The sequence below is a fragment of the Micromys minutus genome, assembly GCF_963924665.1.
Source record: "Micromys minutus genome assembly, chromosome: 21".
NCBI lineage: Eukaryota > Metazoa > Chordata > Mammalia > Rodentia > Muridae > Micromys > Micromys minutus.
This window is the reverse complement of record NC_137956.1, coordinates 1,101,112-1,117,485: the sequence shown is the minus strand read 5'-3', so window position 1 is coordinate 1,117,485 and position 16,374 is coordinate 1,101,112. Positions and strand designations below refer to the sequence as shown.

At 43.1% G+C, this 16,374-nt stretch overlaps 1 protein-coding gene across 2 annotated transcripts; it reads left to right on the top strand.

Moving 5' to 3' along the window:
- Positions 1–629: 629 nt before the first annotated feature.
- Positions 630–16,028, top strand: LACTB (lactamase beta). 2 transcript variants are annotated; one of them, XR_013975463.1, is made up of 6 exons: positions 630–1,017; positions 1,309–1,375; positions 3,306–3,496; positions 3,748–4,099; positions 6,532–6,693; positions 13,530–13,668. XR_013975463.1 is itself a non-coding variant. In XM_080934303.1 (6 exons), the coding sequence occupies exons 1-6, from the start codon at positions 667–669 to the stop codon at positions 14,053–14,055; spliced, it is 1,653 nt and encodes a 550-aa protein (XP_080790429.1). In that variant the 5' UTR covers positions 630–666; the 3' UTR covers positions 14,056–16,028. The 2 variants fall into 2 exon arrangements, 1 of the variants encoding a protein (XP_080790429.1); XM_080934303.1 differs by having other exon boundaries at positions 6,528–6,693; positions 13,530–16,028.
- Positions 16,029–16,374: the final 346 nt, after the last annotated feature.

Sequence of the window (16,374 nt, the reverse complement as noted above, 5' to 3'; positions counted from 1 at the left end):
TTCTGCTGTGTCTACAGAGAGCGACAGTGTCCTCACATACATAAAATAGATAAATAAATCTTTTAAAAAGGACATAAAATTCTCCTAAAAGAATGACAAAACCCCACATCCTTTTTTCTTTTTCCCGTTTTCATGTGTGTGCATGTACATGCATTCTTGCATTTGCCTGTGAATGCCCCAGACCATGTTGGAAATCACCTTTAATTGCGCTTCTAACTTCGGGTTGAGGCTGGGTTTCTCAATCAAACCCAGACCTTGCCCATTACGGGTATCTTCACCCAGGTACTGGGGATTTGAATTGCAGTCCTGTGTTTGCATGGCAAGGGTTTTAGCCACTGTGCGTACCAGTCACACGAGGGTGTGAGTGTTGTTAAGATGCACAGAAGGTGGTAAGAAATGAGAGAAGAAAGGGAGGAGATAAAAGACAGAACATATGGAAGAGGGGGACGGAAAAGAAAGCAAGAAAAGGAGGGGAGGAACCAATGAGGGTGAGTTGCCAGAAGGCTAGAAAGGAGGCGAGGACCAGGCGCTCGATGCGTTCGTCGCTCACCCGTCGGGCCTCGACTGAGCCGGACTGTAAGGCCCCGCCCTAGCCCCGCCCCTCGTCCCGCCGGTCGCCTGCCAAGCGAGCGCAAGCTAGGAAGCAGCTGGCCCTGCGGAGGCGACATGTACCGGCTCCTGTCAAGCGTGACAGCTCGGGCTACGGCCACTGTAGGCCCAGCCTGGGGCGGAGGGCGGCGCGGGGCGCACAGGCGACCCGACCTGCCTGTGCGGGGCCTCGGCTGGGCCGGCGGCCTGGGGCTCGGGCTGGGGCTGGCGCTCGGGGCGAAGCTGGCGATCGGGCTGCGGGGCGCCGCCCCCGTCCAGTCCCCCGCAGACCCCGAGGCATCCGGCGCTACCGAGCTGCCGCACGAGCAGGCCCCGAGCCCGGGGAGCCCGCACTCGCCTGCGCCGCCCGCCGCCAGGGGCTTCTCCAGAGCCATCGAGAGCAGCCGCGATCTGCTGCACCGGATCAAGGTGCGGGCCCAGTGGGCGTCAGGGCGGCGGCTTCCGAGAAAGTCTTTCCGTTTTCCCACTGCCTGGCCGCAGGCCGACGTTCTCAGGGTTGCTCAAGTAGCAGCTGAGGTCACCGGCCACAGAGGGGCCCGCCCCTTCCCCTTAAGAGAGCGAGTCCTGCGCACCTCAGGGGCCACGGCAATCGGGACGGAATCCTGCCCTCTGGTGGGCGGGGCCGCAGAGTGGGCGGGGCCGCAGAGTGGGCGGGGGCAGTTCCACTTTTGAACCACCTTGGTCTTTCTTTTCTCTTAGGATGAGGTTGGTGCCCCCGGCATAGTGGTTGGAGTTTCTGTAGATGGAAAAGAAGTCTGGTCAGAAGGTGAGTTCAGTCAGTGGCTCATTTTTTTTTCCTGGTGAAATAAAATGCTGATATTTTACATGTTGGAGTTGCAAAGAGTGGCACATTTGTAGAGACAATGTATCACTAGAATAATCAGACTGTTTTATTTATCACTGAAAAGTTTAAAATGTAACTAACTGGGGGGGGGGTAGTATAGTTTAGCAGAAACTTGCTTGCTTAACCTCCATGTGTGAGGGCAAAAAAAAGTAAATAATTAAATTGTATGACTCAAGTACATGGATGTGTTCAAAATGTTTGTTTCTTCCAGTTTACTCCAAAGAGTTGGTCTGAAAATGGAATGTAGAACAATCCAGTTAATTACCACTATCACATATTAGATAACCCTTATTAGTAACTAAAACATCAGTTTCTGCATATTTTATTCTTTAATTCAGTATTTTTTTTTATTCCCCACTTCTGTAAAAGGCACTATACCAAGTATTAGATATCCCTGGTCCTTAATGAGTTACAATCTTTTATTATCTTTACTAGGCAGAAGTGTTAACTGTTTTGATGACAAAAAGCTTGAAGTGGTTTGGGATGTAGCTCAGTTGGTACTTGCTCTTGGGTACAAGTTCTGGATGTGATCCCTTGCACTACATAAACCAAAGCGGTATGGACCTATGATCCCCTTCCTCAGGAGGTAGAAGCTGGAGGATCAGAAGTTCAAGGTCACATAATGTGTTTGAGGCCAGCCTGAGCATGTAGAGACCCTGGTATCCATCCCTCCCACAAAGCTAGAAGCTTTGAGAGAGCCATTTCTGTTCCTTTTATGGTAAGTTTATCAAAGCACTGTTTCATAATAAAACATCTCCATTGTGAACAAATTGCTCCACTTTATAACCTGTGGTTTTTAAATTTTATTTGTTTGTTTGCTTATTTGTTTATTTATTTATTTATTTTGTTTTTCAAGACTGAGTTTCTTGGGCTGGCGAGATGGCTCAGAGGACCTCTTCTAAAGGTCCTGAGTTCAATTCCCAGCAACCACATGGTGGCTCATAACTATCTGTAATAGGATCTAATGCCCTCTTCTGGTGTGCAAGTGTTTATGCAGGCAAAACTCTATACACAATAAATAAATAAATCTTAAAAAAAAAAAGACTGGGTTTCTCTGTATAACAGACCTAGGTGTCCTGGAACTTACTTTGTAGACTAGGCTGGCTTCAGACTCATAAGAGATCTGCCCGCCTCTGCCTCCTGAGTGCTGGGATTCAAGACTTAGCCACCCCATTCAACTCACCACCTAGGTTTTTAGTAAATGATATTTCAGGCATTATTTAAGGAAAGCAGTAGTTTCAGAAGGTGTTGCTGGAAGTGGCAGGGTTTTGGAAAATCATACTTGAGTATATGTGTATTTTAATTTAGTTTGTTTATGAGAAAATGTAATAAGTTGGACATGGTAGTACATGCCTACAATCCTAGCACTGAAAAGCTGAGGCAGGAAGAGGCCAACCTGGGGTACATATAGGAGGATCCAGATCCAAAAAGTATAACAGGGGCAGGGCTAGGGAGATGACTGGTTAAGAACATTTGCTGTTCTTGCAGAGTATCTGGGTTTGGTTCCTATATGGTGGTTCACAACTAACTGTAATTCCAGTTCCACAGGATCTGATACTCACTTCCAGCCTCTACAGACATGCACATTATATGTATGAGTGTTTTGTGCATGATGCCTGTGTACCATGTGCATACTTGGTGCAAACAAAGGCCAAACTTCATAACCTGACTTCAATCCCAGGGACCAATAAGATGGAAGGAGAAAATTGACTTTTGCAAGTTGTCCTTGGACTTCTACAGGTGCATGTAATACACACACACACACACACACACACACACACACACAGAGAGAGAGAGAGAGAGAGAGAGAGAGAGAGAGAGAGGAAGTTAATAGATTTTACTTCCTTTGAAGGATTAGGCTACGCAGACGTGGAGAACCGAGTACCCTGCAAACCAGAAACCGTCATGAGAATCGCAAGCATCAGCAAAAGCCTGACCATGGTGGCTCTGGCTAAACTGTGGGAAGCAGGGAAGCTGGATCTGGACCTCCCTGTGCAGCACTATGTTCCTGAGTTCCCAGAAAAAGAATACGAGGGTGAAAAGGTAGTGACACTCACAGCCTGTTTTCCCACTGGTATGTTACACCGTCTATACCGGAATCCTGTTTGAAATATTTAATAGAATTCTTTGGCTTGTTTTTGTTTCTTAAATTTCATGTTTAATCTAGATGACGATCTGTTGGCTGCTTTTCTGTGAGCCTTCCTTCTGTTTCAAGGCTGCTGTAGGCTTGTTTGCTACAGTTTACCACTGACAATAAAGTTTTGTGGTTCTTGTTTTTTTTTTGTTGTTGTTAGGTTTCTGTCACAACAAGATTATTAATTTCTCACTTAAGCGGCATTCGTCACTATGAAAAGGACATGAAGAAAGTGAAAGAAGAGAAAGCTTATAAAGCCCTGAAGATGACGAAAGGGACACTGCCCCCTGACCAAGAGAAAGAACTGAAAGAAAAGGGAAGCAAAAATAACGAAAAGACTGACTCGCCGAAGGCCAAAGCCGAGCAGGACGGTGACACCAGGTGCCGAAGTGCAAAGCCGGGCAAGAAAAAGAATGATTTTGAACAAGGAGAATTATATTTGAAAGAAAAGTTTGAAAATTCAATTGAATCACTAAGATTATTTAAAAATGACCCTTTATTCTTTAAGCCTGGTGAGTTCTGACTCTCTCTCCTAACAAAGTTGTTATTGTTGAAGTTTCTCTTTTCAGAAAGGTCAAGATGTTGCCTGCCATCCTAATGGCTTTCAGTAAGGTTAATGATTCTTATGGGCCAGGATAGTGCCTGCATGTGTGCACAAGTGTCTGTGTGTGCATGTGTGTGCATATGTGTGCATACGTGTGTGCATGTATATCACACATTTGTATATGCATATGCCTGTGGGGGCCAGAGGACAACCTTAGATATCATTCCCCAGGAAGAGTTCTCATTGGTTTTGTTTTTTGTGTTTTATTTATTAGTGGTGATGTGTGCAGAGGTCAGTTTTCACGGTCAGTTCTCCTTCCACTATGTGGGTTCCAGGGACTGATTTCAGGGGTCGTCACCTTTATCTGTTGAGCCATCTTGGATCCTTAGAGCTAGGATTACAAGTGTCATCACCCTGACCTTTTTATGTGACTCTGGGCATTGAACCCTGGTCCTTCTGCTTGCTCTGCAAGCACTTTCCCAACTGAGCTATTGTCCCCTGCCGAGCTTTAGTGTCATGGAAGGCTACCCCATCTTAGAGCTTCTCAGCATCAAGATATGCATGGGAACTGGGGAGAGTTGGAATAATAGTTCTCCAACAAAACTTGGGTGCAAGTGTTGAGGTGAAGGTGCTGCTGTTGCATTTGTGTGTGGTTAGCATGTCAAGGACTCAGCAGCCTGCTTTGCACCCTTGAGAAGCTAGTGTTAGTCAACTTACCTTCCTCCAAACGCTGATCTATAAATACTGCTTTCTCTTTAAGACGGCTGCTCACTGTGTAGTCTGGGCTGGCCTCAGCTGTGATCCTCCTGCCTCAGTCTCCCAAGTGCTGGGATTACAAGTATGTAGCACTGAGCTCAGCTTTAGACTTGTGTTCATTCTTGTGTGCTTCTTTCTTACACTTACCTTAAATTGGTGTACTATTTTTATTTTGAAAGCCATCTACAGACTGGAGAGATGGCTCAGTGGTTAAGAGCAAGCATGCAGCTCAGTCCCCAGCACCCATTTCTGGTGGCTCATCCTATCCAAAACTCCAGCTCCTCCTGTGAATCGCATGCTCTCTTCAGACATGGGAGGTCAACTAACCTCAATATGCACTCCCTTCCCCCATACACATAAATTTAAAAAATATATAAATAAAAGATTTTACTATGAATCAATGTTATGATATAGGTATAACTAAAAAAACAATGAAATTATGGATTTCGTATTTAAAAATAAAGTTTCTACCCATTTTTAGTATAGATCATAAAATCTTAAGAATTCAAACCACTAAGTGAGCCATATACATATATATATGCACATATTTGAACAAAGTTTTATGCCTGCATACATTAAAATATATTCATTAACTAGTAGCCAGCAGCATATCTGGGTAGTGATGGTGTACACCCAGCACTTAGGAGGCAGAGGAAGGCAGATCACTGAGTCAAGGCCAGCCTGGTCTACAGAGTGGGTGCCAGCCTAGCCAGGGCTACACAGAGAAACTAAGAGATGGATAGATAGATAGATAGATAGATAGATAGATAGATAGATAGATAGATAGATAGACAGACAGACAGACAGACAGACAGACAGACAGGACCCATGTGACTAGTGATATCATACACAGTGGGGTGTACTGAGGAGGACAGAACATTGGGTCATGGGCTAGCTGTGTGTCGATGTGTAGTGATTACAGCTTTCATAGGGCAAACCCGAGTTCCTCGGTCCGTCCTCCCTGCACAGTCCGTAGCCAGAAGGAAAACGCCTTTGGGTGCACGATGGGGAAGAGCAGCTTTGAGCCCACATGACCTCTCAGTAAGGCCTGGCACCCCAGTGTCCCAGCAGCTCTGCTCTGTCCTTCCAGTGACCCTAACTGTGGAAAGTGTCATTCTGTCTTCATCCACAGAAAGAAACCCAGAGTCTGTCTCTCCTGCACATGTTGTTCTTCTCTTCCAAGTTTTAGCTTTTCTGTGCTCACCACAGCCTGTCTGGGGTTTACTCCCCCTCCAGCACTTCTCACCCCCTATCTCGCTAACCCCCCCAAAAGACAATTTCTGGAGAAGTCAAATTTGCCTTTCTTCTTACCTTTCTATTTTATTGCCAGTTTGAAGGGTTTTGCTGTGTTTTGAGGTGGCATATTTGCTTGTCTCATGTTCATATAAGAGCAGAGTCAGACAAGGCTCCACACACTTGCGCCTGTGTTGGTCACTCTGTTCTCATGTCCTGGAGCCAGACTGAGCATGGGCGTTACACAGCTAACCAAGGTGTTGCACATCGCCCGAAACCTGTGTTTAGACATTAAAGTAAAATATTACGGCTTTAAAAGTATCACTGATTTCAGTGGAAATATATTTTGCATATGTTTGAATAATAATTGGGCATTTTCTCCCCTTCCCATGCGATGATGCCTCAAGGTAGTCAGTTCCTGTACTCAACGTTTGGCTACACTCTGCTGGCAGCCATAGTAGAAAGAGCCTCAGGATATAAATATTTGGACTATATGCAGAAAATTTTCCATGATTTGGACATGCTGACAACTGTCCAGGAAGAAAACGAGCCGGTGATTTACAACAGAGCAAGGTAAACAGACATCCGCTGTGTCCGGCTGTGTTACATCTTAACATTTGTGCTGTCGGTTTAAAAGTCAGATTGTTCTTGTTTCTGTTCCAACATCAGCTCGACACATGCCTTGGAGCTTTCCTACATGTCTGTTTTGTCTGAGTAAAATGAAAAACAGAATATGTCTGTGGTGTCCCATACTGTAACCCCAGCACCAGGAAGATGAGGCGCAGGGATTACTGAGTTCAAGACTAACCTAGGCTACACAGTGAGTGCCAAGCGAGAATGACACCACCACAGGAGGAGAGCACTAGAAGAACAAAGAAAGAAACAGTCATGGTTCCAGCTCCTGAGTAATTAAGCCACAATACTGCCTATCGTGTGCATAGACAATTTGGTTTTTAAACATCCTATCTTGTTTTTAATGTTGTAGTTATCTCTTATTTTTCAGTGCTTAAAGTTTATTTTGAAGTAAGTCATACTTAGAAGACATTGCAGTAGTGTGAGAAATTCACACTGACCCATTACCCAGGTTCCCCAAGTGTTATGCCGTATTTATATTATCTGTTTGTATGTTGGTGTTTCTTGGACCATTTGGAAACAAACTGCAGACATGATCCTTATTGCTCATACATGCTTAAATGCTTAAACGTCTAAAAGTGAGGGCATTCGTGCAGAGTTTTAGCCAGATCTGCAGACTTTATTCCGGTTTTGCCAGTTGCGATAACACCCTTTGTAGCACACACTCACACACGCACATGCACATGGTGTCTATCCTGGGGCTGACCCAGTAGCCCACATTTCATTTGCTTGTTCTGCTCGCAGAAGTGCTATGCTATAAACTTGTCCAATTATCGGTAATAGTATTTTCGTGCTTTGTTAAAGTGGTACCAGGTTTCTCTTTCTTTCTTTTTTTAAGGTTCATTTTTATTTATGTGTGTCTGTGTGAGGGTTTGTGGTGAGTGTGCAGTTGACGTAGGATACCGAATCCCTGCACTGCATCCCTAGAGTTGTGAGCTGCAAATGGGTGTTTGCAACTGAACCCATTTCTCTGGAAGGGCAACCAGGGCTCTAACTGCCAAGCTGTCTTTCCAGACCTTCTGTGCCTTTACATTTGTTGGTTGGAATTCTATTAGAAGAAAGCTATTTCCTCTCTTATTATCTATATGTTTACTCATACAAGTATGCATCTATAGGTTACATTGATCGATGAGCCATAATCTGCCATTATATTGGCAAATGGTTATTAGGTTGTATATATATTAAATGTGTATTAAGGATTATTGGTTATGTAGTGTGTGTGTGTGTGTGTGTGTGTGCTCATGAGGCTGTAGGAGGGCATCAGATCCCCTCCTATACATGGCAGTTGTGAGCCTCCTAATTTGGGTGCTGGGAACTGAACTCAAGTCTTCTGTTAGAGCAGTAAGGGCTCCTAACTGCTAAGCCATCTGTCTAGCCCCCAATATGGGTATATTTTTATTTTTGAATTTTTGAGATAACTTTCATTATGTAGTTCAGACTGGCCATGAACTCAAAATCCCCCTACCTCAACCTCCTGAGAGCTGGGATCAGAAGCTTGCAATACTCTGCCCGGTGCTTTTAGTCAGGGTTCAGAGTTGATATTCTGTACGTTAATAGTGAGCATTAAAATATTCATGTTGTGTGTTCATTGGCTTAGCATGAGAAATGTGTTCCTTCCTATGGGTTCTTTCTTTAGAAAGTGAAAGACACTTGGTGACGTCTGACCACCTAAAATTTTTCAATCACAATTTTTGCTAGGAAACTTATAAAGGGGATTTTGGCAGAGAATTTTGAGGCCAGCAAGCATTTTTCAGTTCTTGTTTCTGTTTTGTTAATTAGTATGTGATGTAATAGAGGTAGTGCATTGAACATGTCAACTGCTCGTTTTCCCCTCACCTCTCCAGTACTGCATGCTTAGAAGGGCATTTGTTGGTTCTTTCAAAGGAAGAAGATGGAATGGTATTGGGGGGGGAGTTAAGCTTTATTTTCCTATCTCCACAGTAGTTTTGTTCAATCTTATGATGTTTTGGCTAAATTATCATTTTAAATTGACATTTTATTTTAAAGGACTAAACATGTGGATCAGTCTGTGGACAAGAAGACAGAAGAAATTAGGTTAGCAGAAAGCAATGAATTTTATTTTTTAAAAAGGCCTGTGGTTCTTGAGCAGTTGAGATAACATCACCTCAGTGTTATCTGTGGGTCTAGCATCATACTCTTCTGAAAAACAAGAGTAAGGACAAATGTAAATGCCAGTGTTTGTCAGTTGAATCTAAAGAAAGATTATCTAGTGCCAACAGCAGATTGTGTGTGTGTGCCTGGGTGCGTGTGCATGCAAGCCCACGAGTGTATGCACAAGCCAGGGAGTCAGGTATCTTCCTCTCTCTCATCCTTACTCCCTTAAGACTGGATGTCTTACTGAACCTTGGCTAGACTGCTAGAAGATCCTGGGATCTATCTGTAACTACACAGTAGTTACAGGCATGTGTGGGCAGACTCAGTGTTTCCATGTATACTGATTGTAACTCGGGGTCTCATGTTTACACAGCTTGCCTGTCCCCCGACTTGTACCCACTGACTTATCTCCCTGGCCCAAGCCTGTTTCTAATCTGAACATTAAAGCTCTATGATTGTACAAAGATGAGCTATTATTTGCTATGTCATAACTTGAAAAAAATCAAAATACTGTGTGTGATGCTGAGTTAGTTTCATGTTACTCCCATCCTTCAAATAGCTACAATGAATTTTCATTTTACTGGAAGGGTCCTATCAGTTCACAGGTAAAAGGGTTTTGTTTGTTTGCTTATTTGGATTTTTAAGAAAGATTTATTTATATAAAATTTTCATGTGTATCTGATTGTCTGGGTATAGTTGTGTTCACAAGTCAGGTGCCAATGAGGCACCAGGGGCAGCAGATCCGTCCAGCTGGAGGCACGGGAGGTCAAGAGTTAGACATGACCACTAGTGACCTCTGGTCCTCTCCAAGAGCAGCTCATGGGCTTAGCTACTGAGCCGTCTCTCCAGCCCTGATTTGCTTGGATTTCGGTGATTCCACATAAAAATGGTAGTTGGTTCATTTTAGTTAAAAGTACCACTGATGTAAAACAAGGCAGGGGTAGGATGTGGTTCAGTTACCAGAGTGCTTGCCTAGCGTGCTCGGAGCTCTGGGTATCTCTGCCTCCGCTCATCACAAGCCAGATGTGGGTGGCAGCATTGCCTTTAAACCCAGCAAACCTTGGCTACATAGCAAGCCTGCAGTACCAGAGACTTTGATTTTATTTGACTTGACAGAATATTTATGTGGGCCTCTAAACTCAGCTGTGATTTTTTTTTTTAATTTTTTTGTATTTTGCTGGGGTTTGCAATTGTTTGTTTGCTTTAAGACAGAGTCTTTCTATGTAGTCCTTGATGTCTCAGTACAGCCTGGTCCATTTTTAGGGTTATTCTGGGAGAAGAGATAATCTTTTAAAAATATGCACCCAGGCCAGGAGTAGTGGCTTATGTATGCCTTTAACCCAAATACTAGGGTGGCAGAGGCAGGTGGATCTCTGTGACATTGAGGCTAGCCTGGACCACATAGTGAGTTTCAGGACAGCCAGAGCTGTGTAGTGAGACCCTGTTTCCAAAACAAAGACACTAACAACAATCTCCCCCTCCCCAAATATGTACCCAGAGAAACTTGGAGTAAAATTTAGTAACCATGTTTTCTTTCTGTTAGTTTTCCGTACTGTTTTGTACAAAACGAGATGCTCACAGCTTGTTAGTATACTGATCTGTTGGCATAATCACACTTGCTATAATATCTGTTATAAAACCCTGACCAATGCTTTTTAGGGTTATTGAATGAATGTATCTCTTTTGCCCTTTCCCCGTGTATGATGTGTGTGTTTATCACCGTGAGGTGGAACGTGATGAGACATAGCTGCACCTGGTAAGGCTGAACCAGAGGATGAGGAGATAGAGACCAGCCTCGGATGTAGATCAAATTGTAGGTCAGCCTGGGCTACATAATAAGACCCCATCAAACTGAAAAAAAAATAGTGACACCTGAGACCCATCACCTGTTTAAAACTGTTTCTCTCAGTATCTTACACTTCAAAATTCTAAATGTTTTGGTCAGAACTATAGCCCAAGGCCAAAGTTTTCCGTAAGGAAGGGAGAGGTGGAATTCATGCTTAGCTGACTTCATTATTGTCTTGAGTAAAACTGAGGCTTTCCTTGATGTCTGAAGAGAAGCAGAAATCCCGTGTGGGTGACTCTGTAGAGATCCTGTGTGGGTGATATACAGTGTTGTCTCTGTAGAGATCCTGTGTGGGTGATATACAGTGTTGATCCTTCAGATATCCCGTGTGGGTAATATACAGTGTTGACTCTAGAGATCCTGTGTGGGTGATATACAGTGTTGATCCTGTAGAGATCCCATGTGGGTGATATATAGTGTTGGTCCTGTAGAGATCCCGTGTGGGTGATATACAGTGTTGGTCCTGTAGAGATCCTGTGTGGGTGATATACAGTGTTGGTCCTGCAGAGATCCTGTGTGGGTGATATACAGTGTTGATCCTGTAGAGCAAACTGCACTCCACCTGTACAGTAAATAGAGTAGTCTAAGCTAACACCCAGGAGCAGAGTGAATGGTTTTACTCTGAAAGGAACTCAGTTTGTTGGTGTGGAGTCATAGTCAATGCATTGGTTTATTAGGTCTTGTTAGTGTTTTCTGTTGGCTCAGTACTTTAGTTTAGGGGCTGGGTCAGAGTACAGAACCATGTGAAACAAAAGAAAACCCTCTGGATTCCTAAGCTGATTGTTCCCAAACAAATGAAAGGTGTCTTCTGAGCTGTTAAATTTGGTATCATAGGTATGGCTCTACCTTCTGTTTCCTGGTGCCTTTTAGCATTGTTTTTGTTTTAAGCTCTTTCGTGCCTTTAGCTGACAGGCTAGTTGGCTCAGTTTAAATGTAGGTTTTGGTTTCATTTATTTATTTTTAAAGATTTATTTATGTGAGTACACTGTTGCTGTCTTCAGACACCAAAAGATTACAAATGGTTGTGAGCTACCATGTTGTTGCTGGGAATTGAACTCGGGTCTTCTGGACAAGCACTCAGTGCTCTTAACTGCTGAGCCATCTCTCTAGCCCCTAGTTTTATTTTTGTCTTTCAATTCAGTGAGTTTTTACTAGTAGTCACATTATGACTCAGATATAACGGTAGGAACAGAGGAGAAGCAGGGGAGAGCTAGGTCGGATCGTCTCAGGAAACTTGTCTTCCGCCTGGAAACCATCCCAGGCTGTGACCCAGAATGTGGCACAGACTCAGGGACAACACTCCTTCTGTGGCTGTTGCCTTCTTAACAGCAGGGGGAGTCCAGGCAGTTCAGGCTGAGGCAGGAGAATTCTGAGTTGAAGACCAACCTGAGTTACATAGTAGGACTTCGCCTCTTAAACAAACAAATAGCAGAAACCCCCAAACACAAAAAGATGTTAACAGTAGAATTAATCTTTTTAAGAACTGGAAGGAATGTTTTATGTAACTATAGAAAAGTGAATGCTGATGATAATGGTGGTGGGAATATTGTTTTTAGATCAATTCTGGCTCCTTTACATGGACTTGATCTCAGTAAAGCAAATTGTGTGGTGATATTCTTCTTGGAGACAGCTGCAGTAGAATGTTGAAAGTGGAAGAACCTGAGGATAATTGTTACAGATGTGCCAGGGAATGAGCAAGAGAGGACGGTGGAACACAGCTAAGCTCTGGGGATGTGGCTCAGTGGTGGAGCACTACCTAGTAAGTGGGAGGCTCTGGGGGCTAATCCCAGCTCTGAACCAAGCAGTATCCTGTAGCCAGAGTATAGGGCTAGGGCTCTTCACACTGCCCGGTGTCAGCGTATCCACACACTGCCTGGTTGTAAGAGACCCATCAGTAGATGTTACCCACGAAAGTCCACTCTAGATAACATCTCTTTCTCAAATTAAGCACCTATCACACATACAACAGTGTTCCCTATACAGAACCTGGCCTCTGCATGGAAGGAATGTTCCCCTACATCACAAAGTAAGATTCTAAGGTGGAGAGACGATGGTAGACTGTCTTGTTTTAAATCCAGCTCTGCCATCCCTAAGCCAAGTAAGCATTTATAATAGCACTGACCTCCGATGATTCTGCCAGAACAAATGAGTTTGCATATTAGTGCTTATTAAAACGACCTGACATATAGAAATAACTATGTAAATATTCGTTTACCAAAGTGATCACAGCAGTAAAGGTGAGACTTGGGGTTCAAACTGAACTTTACTGATCTGAGCCTTTCCCACAATTCCTAGTAGGTACCATGTTGTGTCGTCAGACATGGTATGTGTATGCTGTTTTTGTTCAAGGAATCTAGTCTTCTGAGTATCAACCTTATTTCTAAAGATCCTCATATGTATCCTTTTTGTTACAAAGTTCATTTGTGGCACCTGATTCAACACTAAGTCCAAGGACCAGGAATATCTACCCAAAATAAATATTAACCTCATGCATGGGGCAAATATGTAATAGTAATCAGTGCATTGTTGCAAGTATTAAAAGTTAGATACACAAAAAAAAAAAAAAAAAGAGTTAGATATGCTTAGTATGGGAAAGCCAGACCAGTAAAAAAGGTTCTCTCTGTGCTTCCATTCATTAAGTAGATCACCTGCCCACTTACCACTGTGACCTGGATTATACTGAAGGTGTACAGTTTGTAGTTGTATATGGTCCCTACACCTCACCTCATCTGTATTCATTCCCGATCATTGTCACATGGAAAGTCAATGACAATAGACTATTAAATTTTTAACCACTATTCTTACTTCACTTTAGATTTTATGTGTACAATAAAAAGAAACGTCTTGTCAACACACCTTATGTGGATAACTCCTACAAATGGGCCGGTGGTGGATTTCTGTCCACGGTGGGTGACCTCCTGAAGTTTGGGAACGCAATGCTGTATGGTTACCAAGTTGGGCTATTTAAAAACTCAAATGAAAATCTCCTGCCCGGATATCTCAAGCCAGAAACGATGGTGATGATGTGGACCCCAGTCCCTAACACAGAGATGTCCTGGGATAAAGAAGGCAAATATGCAATGGCCTGGGGCGTTGTAGAGAAGAAGCAAACGTATGGGTCCTGCAGGAAGCAGCGGCACTACGCCTCACATACTGGGGGCGCCGTGGGTGCCAGTAGTGTCCTGCTGGTCCTCCCTGAAGAACTGGACCCAGAGGCTGTGAATAACAAGGTTCCCCCACGAGGGATAATTGTCTCTATCATATGCAACATGCAGTCTGTGGGTCTCAACAGCACTGCTCTGAAGATCGCCCTGGAGTTTGATAAAGACAGAGTCGACTAATGCTAACCACAGCAGCCCACAGTGAGCCTTCCGTTCTCTGAAATGTTGACGTTCCAAAATACATAACACTTTATGAATACATTTGGAACGGAGTACAGTTAAATGTGGAGAATTATGTACCTCTAATTGCTTAATTTTGTAACTGCCTTTTTATTGGACAATTAGTTCTTTACACTCAGGGAAATAACAGTTGTTTCTACTTTTTAAAAAAAAAAGTGTTAACTCTTGAAATAAAATACTCTGATAAAAGAAGGTACTTTTTAGTTTCTAGGTTTTTATTTTTGCTTTCTTTACAGTCTTGCTGTGTAGCATAGGCTGGCTTTGAACTTAAATCTTCCTGCTTTACGTTCCAAATCCCTGGATAATAGGCATGAGCCACCAAACTTGGCTAAGACATATACTTTTTAACTATGTAATGGAGGATGCCTCATGCAACAGAAGGCTGTAAATACTGACCTTTTAAAATTTAAACAGTGAAAACACTCTCATGATAATCACATATGTATGAAAATAAATATGCATATTGCAGCTTTAAAGAAGGCTCTGGAATTGAAGAGTAATAGTGGGGTGGGTCTGGGCAGTCTGTAACGTATGGCACTTAAGAAACTGTGTGGTGTACTATTGTAGTGTCTGGACTGGAGGGAAAGCTTCCGGGCGGGCTAGCCTGCAGCAAGTCCTGCCACCCAGGGGCCTCCACATAGGGCTGCCTGACTACTTATGTCATGATTTTATGGGCTTAAGAGCAAGTTAGAGAGAGAGGAAGAGAGAGTGGGAGTACAGCGTGGCAGGCACAATGCATCGCATGTTACAAGCCAGAATCCACTGTCCGTGTGAGTTTACACCACTGTGACAAGATGCCTATCAGGAACAATGGGAAAATGAAGTTTGCAGTCTCAGAGTTTCTGTCCATTGACAAAGAAGGTATGGTGACTGGAACAGAAAATACAGAAGTGGTCCTGTACCATCACCTGCGGTGAATTCTATTGGTCTAATAATCACAGGCCACCCCTGATCCACTGTAGGAATGAAGCACACAGTGTGAATACTGAGACTCTTTAGGGCCATAGTGGAGGTAGCCATCACAGATGGCTTACTGTAGTGTTGATTTTGGGATGCTTCAACAATCACTAATGTTATGTGCTGGAGATTACCTGTGTGCCAATGGAGACAGGAAAACAGATGTCAAAGTTTTTATGTACTTCATGAAAGAACTTTTCTGTGTTCTCAACCAGTGTCTGGGTTGTGTGAATCATAGACAGCAAAGTTTTTTTAAACATGTCCATCTCTTCTTCTGGCACATAAAAGGTAGGTCTAGTCCTATGCTGTAACCCCCATGCTGAGGAGAAGGAGGCAGGCGGGTCCCTGGAGACTGGACTGCTAATCTCACCACCCAGGAAGTACTGGGGTCAGTGGGTGATCTTGTCTCAATGATGCGGTGAGAATGAACGCACTCACTCTTACCCGGTTCACCTAGAGATGGTGTTGACAGACTTTCATATCTTAAGGAGCCTGTCTCCCGAGACTGACCTTTATTCAGGAAAAGATGGTCTTATTTTTGTTTTTATATGGAAACTTGTCAAGGGAGATCACTGGTTACAATGATTTATTTAAATGGCTTTGTATTAAATTAATCTTTTGTGAATGTAAAAAAAAAAAAAAGGTACAAAAGATTTACAACAAATCCCCCTATTTCCAATGCTGAAAATTTTAAATGTTAACATGTCAAATTTTCTTCACCTAAGCATGATAAAGCAGAAAAAATTGAAGACCCCTTGATTAACACCAAAGCCCAACTGCGTTCGCCTTTCAGTGACTGTCAGGATCAGGTGTAGCCTCTCATTTTCCTGTGCGACTTTGACATATGTAATACATACCATTGCTTCCTATCGCATTTATACAGATAAGTTTTCTACTTTCCTCAGAACTCAGTTGTACAAGTTATTGTAATCTGGTCAAGTTTCTACAAATCCAGTTTATTGTAACTGCTGCTGTCAACTATAAAATTATATTACACACTATTTTGCACTATCCACTATCTGTTTCATTTTGTTCTTTGGTTTGTTTGTTTGAGTCAGGGTTTCTCGATGTAGATCAGGCTGTCCTCAAACTCAGAGATCCTCCTGCCTTTGCCTCCGCTGGGATTAAAGGTGTATGCTACCACCTCAATATTCCTTGGGTTGAACCATATGACATTGGTTTATATTCATGTGCCACTTGAATATAAACAGTTTTACATAAGCCTTATATTTGGTAACTTTATTTTTTTTAGTATGATTTTTTTTGACTACACAATAGATGGAAAGTGATATGATTATTTGC